Below are 9,139 nucleotides of genomic sequence, written 5' to 3' on the forward strand. Positions count from 1 at the left end.
CTACTGTCTGAACTTTTGTTATAGGAAATAATGACCAATCAGATTCAAGAATCTGCACAAACCAATGGACAGTAATTTGACTAGATTTCGGTTTGATTTTCAGTTACATGGGTTTTAATTTGCTGTGACGTCTTTCTTAGTCACTTACGAATTATAAACGTAATCTCAAAAATCAAAACAGTACAAACAAATACAAAATACAAAAAAAAAAGTTTTATTCCATTTTGTCTTCAATGAGATGCCAGCTTCATGGAGGCATTTGAGAACACTGATGAAATTGCTAATGTTTTACAATCCCAAAACAATGCATCTTTGTGTGTGAATGAGCAGAATCCAGCAGAGGAAATTTTCCCCTGGGGGACAGAGTAAGCCATTATGGCCAGGCAGTATAAAAGCCTAGAGGCCTACATTTCCCCAGACAGAAAATAACAGCATTCATGTGTCTGTGTGTGTGTTTAAGAGATAGTATCTCTAATTTTCCCCAAGCTGAGGAAATGTGTGCGAGATCTCTCTTTGGGAGAACGGCTGGAGGGAGTGGCATTCCCACACTATAACAGATCTGTATTAAGGCTTTATCTGACATGACGCTCCAGGTTACTTTAGGGCATAGGGGCGACTGCAGAGTCAATAATGTCAGGATGATTAAACGCCTCCTGACACCGTGGATGGCGGTTGATTGGCAGTTGACCTACTCTGTTATTCAGAGTGCTGGGGAGATGAGAAGGCAGGGGAGTGAGTATAAAAGGCTCCAGACAGACACAGAGATCCCCCTCCTGGGTTTCCCCTTCCAACTAACGCAGGCTGGTCTAAAAAAAAAACGTTCTCCTTAAATCTAATCAGCTACACTTAAGTCTTGCTTTAATGACTGTTCAGCTTAGACCAAGGCGATCTTAATAAAACAATAATCATATTAGGGCATATATAGAGTGGAGTTACACGCCAGTGGTGAGGATTTAATACCGAAACTGTGCATATCCATATTCAATATTACAGACTTAAGAACTATTCAAAAGTCATCTTTTTTCTTTCTCGACATCAGCTCAAGCGAGGAGCGGCATTAAGTCACAATATTTCACCCTGAAACACCTTTTTGACAATCTGAATACGCTCAAATGGTGAAATAACATTCAATGCCATATTAAATATACAGATATGATATGAATAAATTAATGGTATGAATCGTCCTAGTAGAGGCCACATTTTTTTATTTTGTGCATTCAGAAGGGCTCGGCATCTTAATGGGAAACATTACTCAACTCGAGCACCGAATTTTATTTGGCACATTGATTATTAGTACAAAAAAATTTAGGGAAAAAAAAAAAAGCAAGCTGTAACCATAGCTGATAACTGCTTGGTCAGCTTGTTCATTATAGCATGGGCAGTGCAAATTAAACTGAAACTGGAGTTTCACTGGAGTTATTGAATCATCTGCTTTCAGATAAATAACAGAAATAAAAAGGACGGGTGTAAATGAGTTAACTAGCTGGCGATATTCTGTTAACCATAACCATAAATGTGAAGGATTACATAAAGGGATTTGTTAAATAAAGCAGAAACATTATTCCTAACCAAGTTCATCTGACCAAATCAAACACAGTTAAGCTGTTTTAACTCTATCCAAAAAAAAAAAAAAAAAAAAAAAAAAAAAGGAACACTAATATCCCAAATCTCAGCCCGGATTTGAATTCTCACCATATACAACACTAAAACATACGGACCCTTACACTGAGATTATATGCAAATGCAAAACTGAGTGAAAACCCGAACTGAACCGAGTTGGAGTTGTGCGCAGTCTTTACTGACCAGGTTGTAGATGCCGAGCAGAAGAGCCTCGATGCAGCCGCTGTGGTGAAGGTTCCGGCCGGCGCTCACTGACAGGTAACTCCACACCAGCTCAGGCAGGAACTGCAGGGTGAAGCGCTGAAGACGAGCCTCTCCGCTCCGGTAGAACTCAAACAGCTGGTGACATACCGGCTCTAAGAGCTGAGGGACAGAGAGAGCAGGGAATTACCTGTCTAACTCACACATCACCTGGTATGAACAAGAAAAAATTCGTTAGCTAGCTCTCCTATCACAATACAGTTACCAATCAGGAGGATGAAGGCTAACACGTCCTTCCTCTGAGACACATGAAGCCAGCCACTGCATCTTTTCAAACTGCTGCTTAAACTACATCACAGGTAAACACACTCAAAGGAAAGTGCTATCCGCCCTCTTCCACATACACAAGCTCCATGATTGGTTAGTGTCGCTCTGATTGATGGGGGAGAGAGAGTAATGCCATCCCACCAACTCAGAGAGGATTCAACCTCGTAATATTCTGAAAATAGGCTGAAGGCTATTCTGTTGTGTCACACAACAGAAGCTCCGCCTACAGATATTTAAGTAGAAATGGCACTGCACAGAGTCTAAATAAAATAGTGGCTGACGTGATGTTCATACTGTAACCAGTGATGATTCATCTTGTATTCGATCTTTCCACATAGCTCTAACAGTGCTGGTAGAAAGACTGACTTAATTACTGAGCAACAAAATACACAACCTTCCCCTTACCATATTTCATTGTCCAGGTAAAATCTGCTAACAGCTAGCTGGACGATATGATGGGATACAAATTAGAACTGGTGTGGTCTGTTATGTGCATCACTTCAGCACGTATCCCTAAGCCATGAGAAATGTAAAACGTAAGCATGGGTGAGGCTTTGCAAGTCCATGCACACATTACAGGCTGCAAATACCAGTAATCTTTCCCACACACAGAGCTATGAGACTAGCAATCTAACCTGATTCCTCATTCAAATGACTGGCAGCCCACACTAAAGGCCCATTACACCGTTCTGCAATTCCCCAAAATCATCTCAGTGTGTCGTGATTGGTCACGAATCCTATTAGTATTACAGATTCATGGGAAGAAAAAGTAGCAGACTATGTACCAGTTTACTGAAAGCAGTACTACACTATACCCTACACCGGAAAATCTTTCATTACTGGTACTATTGAATGATACGGACATATCGTGCATCCTCTTGACAACACATAAGCTCACGAGTGCATAACATTACTAGTTACCTATGAACACATCATGGTATTGCATATAAAAAAGAAACAGAGGGGGGAAAAAAAGATAAAGGTATTTTAGTTCCTATAACACACTTTGACACCTTATCATTGCTATGTTCCACCAAAACGACATAGAAATGTTTTTATTCAACCTTTAATCTTGTCTTATCTTCCAGGTTATCTACCTGTAATGAGCATGTTAACTAAGCTAAGTGTGACTTCCTCACACAGTCGAGGTCATGCATTGATCGAGTTGTTGGATAGCTATGTGTTGTAGAATAACACACACTTCTAGTTCAAATTCAGTTTGAAATCAGATACCGGCTGTCAAAATGTCCGTGATGCTCCTGCAGCACAGTCGAATTGAACTCTTTAAACGCCATTTTCTCCCGTTTCACTGTGTGTGTAATCAGACTTTAAAATGCTAGAACGGTACTTGTGGTTGAGACGTGCGCAATTCAGGAAAACTTGTGGTTTTCAGAACTATCGGTAGTGCAAAATTTCACCACGTGAAGGGTTTTCCCAAGCAGCCATACATACATTTAGGGCATGACAGGCTTCAGCTGATTGACAAATCTCTCTTCACCTCACTGGTGTCTCTACAATTTTTGTGCATAATATGTCGTAGTTCTTGTTCAACACCGAGATTTCCACCTCTATGGAGATACATGTGTGCAAGTCCTTGCTGCCTTTCAAGAAAATTGTGTTTTGGAAACTTGAACCAATTCATGTAACATTCAGCAGTGTTAGGTTTCCACTTCCCTCCCCAAAAACACTGACTTAATATTAAATGACCTTTTTTATATTGGAGAGAGGAGGAGAAGCCAATACGGCCTTGTTTGCTTGTGTAACAGCTTGAGCAGAATGTCTCTGTGTGTGTGTGTGTGTGTGTGTGTGTGTGTGTGTGTGTGTGAGACCCTGCAGATGGTGTACTGATGGAAGCCGGTGAAACATCGTGATTAGGGCTCTTTCACTGGACTAGACTCTTAGATCATGCGTGGACTAAAATGGAAACTTTTGCCCTGGGAGTTGCAGCTGATGCCAGTCTGGAGAAAAAGCACTACAGCCCACACACAAACCAAACGCACTTTTAAAGATCCATCCATCCATCCATCCATCCCCTCTGGGTTTCTTTCATACAACACAAGCAGGAGAGTGACATAAGCATCTTAAACAACCAAAACACAAAAGAGCTCTTACGTCGCTGTAGTTCTCTCGGATAACTTTATAGAGTGCAGGGACCAGTGAAGCCTTTTCCTTCAGTGATGCAGCGTAGCTGGAGATGGCTGTCTCAGGAAGCGTCTGCAACACACACACACACACACACACACACACACACACACACACACACAGCAGAGTGAGAGGTCAGAGAGCATAACATTTACACAATAATGCAGGGAGGAGGGAGAAAAATGACATTGCTAATAGATCAAAAGTTTATCCAAAGAGCTTCACTAACTTACATTTACAATTTGCTTATTAATTTGGTGGTTTTTAACTAAAGGCTGATTAGAAATGAGACGGGATACAACTCATGGCTATAGGTGAGCACTTGGGAGTTAAAGGTGCATTGGGAAAGATTAGTCTTTTCTTGTCAAGATAAAGGCTCTAACATTTAGGTGGGTTTGACATTTGAAAGATATATAGGTATTTTTTAATCCTTGAGCCCATGCCCACATTCCTGCCCATGTCCACGAAGCTCCGGCCACAGAATCTTAGGCAGCCCGTATAGTATAGTGTCCATAAAATGACTGACTGGAGGCCCATCCAAACACAAACGAAGTCAGTTTTCCAAATAGGTTTTCTCACGGATTTTTGCTACGGCCACAGCTTAATCTGTTGTGTAATTTGTCATGTTCTGCATCTTCCAGGACTCAGCAGGACTAACTTCAACCTCTGAGCTCCCACAGACCCCCTTGTCCTCTTATGGATGCATTTTCAGTACAGTCCTTTCACTAATCAAATGGTCAGTTGTCAGTGGTAGAAACTGGAGTGTGTGTGTATATACAGGTTTTACGGTAACCATCAGGTGCTCGAGAGACAAAAGCTGCCACTCACCTGTTTTAATTAAGAAAGATTTACATGCACACTTTCTTCCTATTCTAATACAAAGATGTTTTGTTCAGCGAGAAAGCATGCATGTAACCTTTCTAGTGTCTACTTCTTAACTAAAAAAGAAAAGCAGCTGCATTTTTCCTGGTGGTTACCATAAAACCCTTTATATGCTTGCACTCCAGTTTCTACCACAATAGGCAATGTGTGTGTGCTGACATCATTACCATTAAAATTTGTGAGACCATAGGCAATGCTGTAGATACTATTCTTTTTGACCAAAATAATTATAATTTTTGGCTGCAATTCTACAGTGCATCCCTAATAAATATAATTAACTGATGCTAACTAAATACTTGTCTAATGTTAGCCAAGTAATGTTAGCTGACTCAAACATACCTTCATAGATTTTATTTCACATTAATGAACTCAAAACATTCTCTATTGACCTTGACAGAAAGTGTCGAGCCGAGAGAAAATTCCAGATTCATATATGTGTGTGTACTGTGCAATGAAATGGTGTAAAGCAAAGATGCATTCAAAAATATTGAAATTAAATGTTTCTACATTGAAAAATATTCTATAAACATTCTATAAACAGTAATCAATGACACAAAGTCAATATTTGGTGTGACGACCCTTTGCTTCAAAAAAAAAAAAGAAGTAGTCTCAGGTGCAGTGTGTGCAGTTTTATAAGGAAATGAGCTGTAAGTGTTACTGAGCATCTTGCAGAAGCAGCCACAGTTCTTCTGGAGACTCTGACTGTTGCAATCACTTCTTATTTTTGCAGCAAAACCCAGCAGCCTTCATTATGTTTTTTTGTCTGAAAAGTGTCTCTTATGTAATAATAAGAGGGAAGAAAAAAAAGAAAAAAAAAAAAAAAAAGGGTGTCTAAGACTTGTGCACAGCACTATATATATATATATATATATATATATATATATATATATATATATATATATATATATATATATATATATATATATATATATATATATATATATATATACACACACATACACACACACACACAATCATACTGCCCAGGCCTAGTACAACGGTTCAGGCGTACAAGCGGACGTGTACATGCAGGCCTGATGGACAGCCCAGCTGTGGAGGTTCAGGGGATTTCCAGAGGATCTCATTTCAATATGCCACTCTGTTCTCCCATCCTCCCCCTCTTTTCTTTTTCAGAAACCTGCCTGCCATGAAGCCAGGCTTCTGCCTCTTCCTCCATGCCTACAGAGAGGATCCTTCTGCTGAACACTTTAGTAGCCATTAGCACTTGGGGGGTGTGAGTAAGTGTGTGTGAGTGAGAGAGAGAGAGAGAGAGAGTATTAAAGAGTATAAAAGAGAAGAGAAAAGGAAGGAAGGAAGGAAATGGCCAAGAGGCATAGAGGGACAGAGATAAAGAGAGAACGAGTGCATGTTTAATAGTCACTGCGGCTATGAGGGGAGAGTGATGGATACGCTCCAGGCATCAAGCCGTCTCTACACCCACCTGTGCCCACTCCACTAACACAACATGAACAGAGAGACGAAAACACAGAGAGAGAGAGAGAGAGAGAGAGAGAGGGAGAGAGAGAGGAGGAAGTGCTCACCTTGAACTCAGACAGCCATTCCTCCACCACACCTTGGTCCATGGCCAGCATTGTTCCTCATCTGGTACGAAGAACCTTCAATCTACAAAAAACATTCAAACACACATATTACAACACAACACAACACACACACCTTCAAGATGTGTAATCTGATCTTCAAACTGATCTTCACATCATGCATGATAAATGCTTTTAACTCTTAAATATTTGAGTGTTTCTCTACACAATCTAAAAAACAATTAATCTACAAACATTAATAAAAGTGTAAAGCATTTTATTTGGCAAAGACTAATTAATAAATTTGGCAATAACTAAACAATAAAATGTTTTGTTTCGCTGCTGTTTTGTATCTTCTTTATATAATGCAGATTGTTCGACAAAAACACAAAACATGGTTCATAACTAATATATAGCCAATATTTATTAACTATCAAGCACATTAAGTTACATAATGATATTTTATCTGTAAGTTCTCTAACAAAAATTGAAACAATTTTGTTTTTAATCTTAAGATTTTGTAGTGATAAAAGCAAATAGATTGATATTAACAGATGAAAGAGCTGTGAGTGAAGGGGTCCCAGGGATCACTAGTGACCTGAGGAATGATTTTAAGGGTAAAAACTGTATTTGTATTTTGATTTCAATTAGAGCTGGGTTATATGATAAAAATATTATAACACGATTCCCACAAAACTGTGATACACAATATGTATCATGACGTATAGGTTTACAACCTACTGCCCAAAAAAAAAAAAAAAAACTTTTTTTTTTAATATTTAAAAAACTAACATTTTTATTTATAAAAATAAATAATTTAGCATTAACAGGAGAAAGTAATTAAAATCATTTAAAAATTGTTTTAACATTTTACACTATTACATCAGCTGCTTATAATCAGTTTGTGATTAAATTTACATTTAAAAATATCATTTAAAAATTATAAAAAGATATTGTGATGTCCATGATATCTCAGCAAAGCATAATAATACGACATATAATATCGATATTATGATGATAATTGATCATATCTCCCAGCCCTATATTCAATTACTCAAAATTAGAGATGGCATTGACCCAATACCCGGTATCGATATCGGGTCAATACCAGCAAAAAAAAAACAAAAAAAAAACAGTGAATCGGATATTGGAGAACACACACTGGATATGGGAAAGATTTATTTGTGAAACTGGGAATATTTATATATAAAAGACTGGATTTTTTTTTTCTTTTGTTAGGGCTGATTTTATTATATTTGCACCTTATTACGTTTATAACGTACATGATTTCTTCGTCAGAGTTTAACTGTAAAGTGCTTCAGTTAAAAAACAAAATTTTAAAGCTTAGTAATTTTTAAAGAAAACAATATCAGATGGGTATCGGCTAAAAATCAGGGTTTCATTCTCAGCATCGGAAAAGAAAAAGTGGCATCATGCCTTCTGTACTCAAAGTGTTTAGCTTTTTACTGCATTAGAAAATTAACTGTCCTTTAAATTTGTGCGAACTTTAAGAAAAATGTTCTGTGATTTAATCACTGATTATTTGCAGGAGGCTCGGGGGTTGGAAGGGAGGCAGGGTTGGGGGTTCGATTCCCACCTCCGCCCTGTGCGTGCGTGCGCGCGCGCGTGTGTGTGTGCGTGCGTGCGTGCGTGCGTGTGTGGCGTCTGCATGTTCTCCCCATGCTTTGGGGGTTTCCTCCCCAGTCCAAAGACATGCGTTGTAGGCTGACTGGCATCTCTACATTGTCTGTAGCCAGTGAATGTGTGTTTAATTGTGCCCTGTGATGGTTGGCACCCTATCCAGGATGCCCCCCGTCTTGCGCCCCAAGCCCCCCTGGGATAGGCTCCAGGCTCCCTGCAACCATGTGTAGAATAAGCGGTACACACAGACAGACGGATTCTTTGCTAACTTATTAGAGAAGGATGTACAAACATAACCACTCAACACACACTTTGATTACATCCCAAAAGGCTTCTTGTTAACTACATATGCTCACTACACAGGGTTTAACTATGACGCTGTACTACCTACATAGTGCCCTATACATAAGCGCCAACAAAATGGCACCTAATGCACCAGTAACGCTTGCTGGAAATTGCCTACTTACATGCAAGATATTTTTTTCCTCTGAAAATATTTCAAGAAAGGTTTCTCCAAGAACTCTTTGGATTTTTAAAGAGGTTCGGGTGATTTCTAAAAGAGAAACGACACGAGTACCTCCAGACAGAGAAAACAAAAAACTTGAGTATACCAGAATAAACGTTTTCTTTTCTCCACTCATAAGGTTGTTAATTATTCAAATATGCATCAAGCAACTAAGATCATTAAGCCAAAAAACATAGGGAAATGTGATGTATTTGGCAACCAGAAGATCTTAAACATCCAAATATGGAGCTTCTAGCTTCAGAATACAGAAATATCAGGTACA

General features: G+C 38.9%; 1 protein-coding gene across 5 annotated transcripts in view; it reads right to left on the reverse strand.

The window, feature by feature from the left end:
• hycc1 (hyccin PI4KA lipid kinase complex subunit 1) overlaps window positions 1-9,139 on the reverse strand; it is a 42,544-nt gene that overhangs the window by 11,820 nt on the left and 21,585 nt on the right. For all 5 annotated transcript variants that reach the window (XR_003403661.3, XM_026929943.3, XM_026929944.3 and 2 more), the window contains exons 2-4: window positions 6,714-6,795; window positions 4,261-4,362; window positions 1,804-1,983 (exon numbers count right to left, since the gene is read on the reverse strand). Coding sequence is in view for 4 of the 5 variants with exons in the window: in XM_026929943.3 (XP_026785744.1) it covers window positions 1,804-1,983; window positions 4,261-4,362; window positions 6,714-6,764 (333 nt within the window). In the remaining variant the exon portion in view is untranslated. The remainder of the gene's footprint in view (window positions 1-1,803; window positions 1,984-4,260; window positions 4,363-6,713; window positions 6,796-9,139) is intronic.

This window comes from Pangasianodon hypophthalmus, chromosome 23 (genome assembly GCF_027358585.1).
Source record: "Pangasianodon hypophthalmus isolate fPanHyp1 chromosome 23, fPanHyp1.pri, whole genome shotgun sequence".
In the NCBI taxonomy this organism is placed as follows: Eukaryota; Metazoa; Chordata; class Actinopteri; order Siluriformes; family Pangasiidae; genus Pangasianodon; species Pangasianodon hypophthalmus.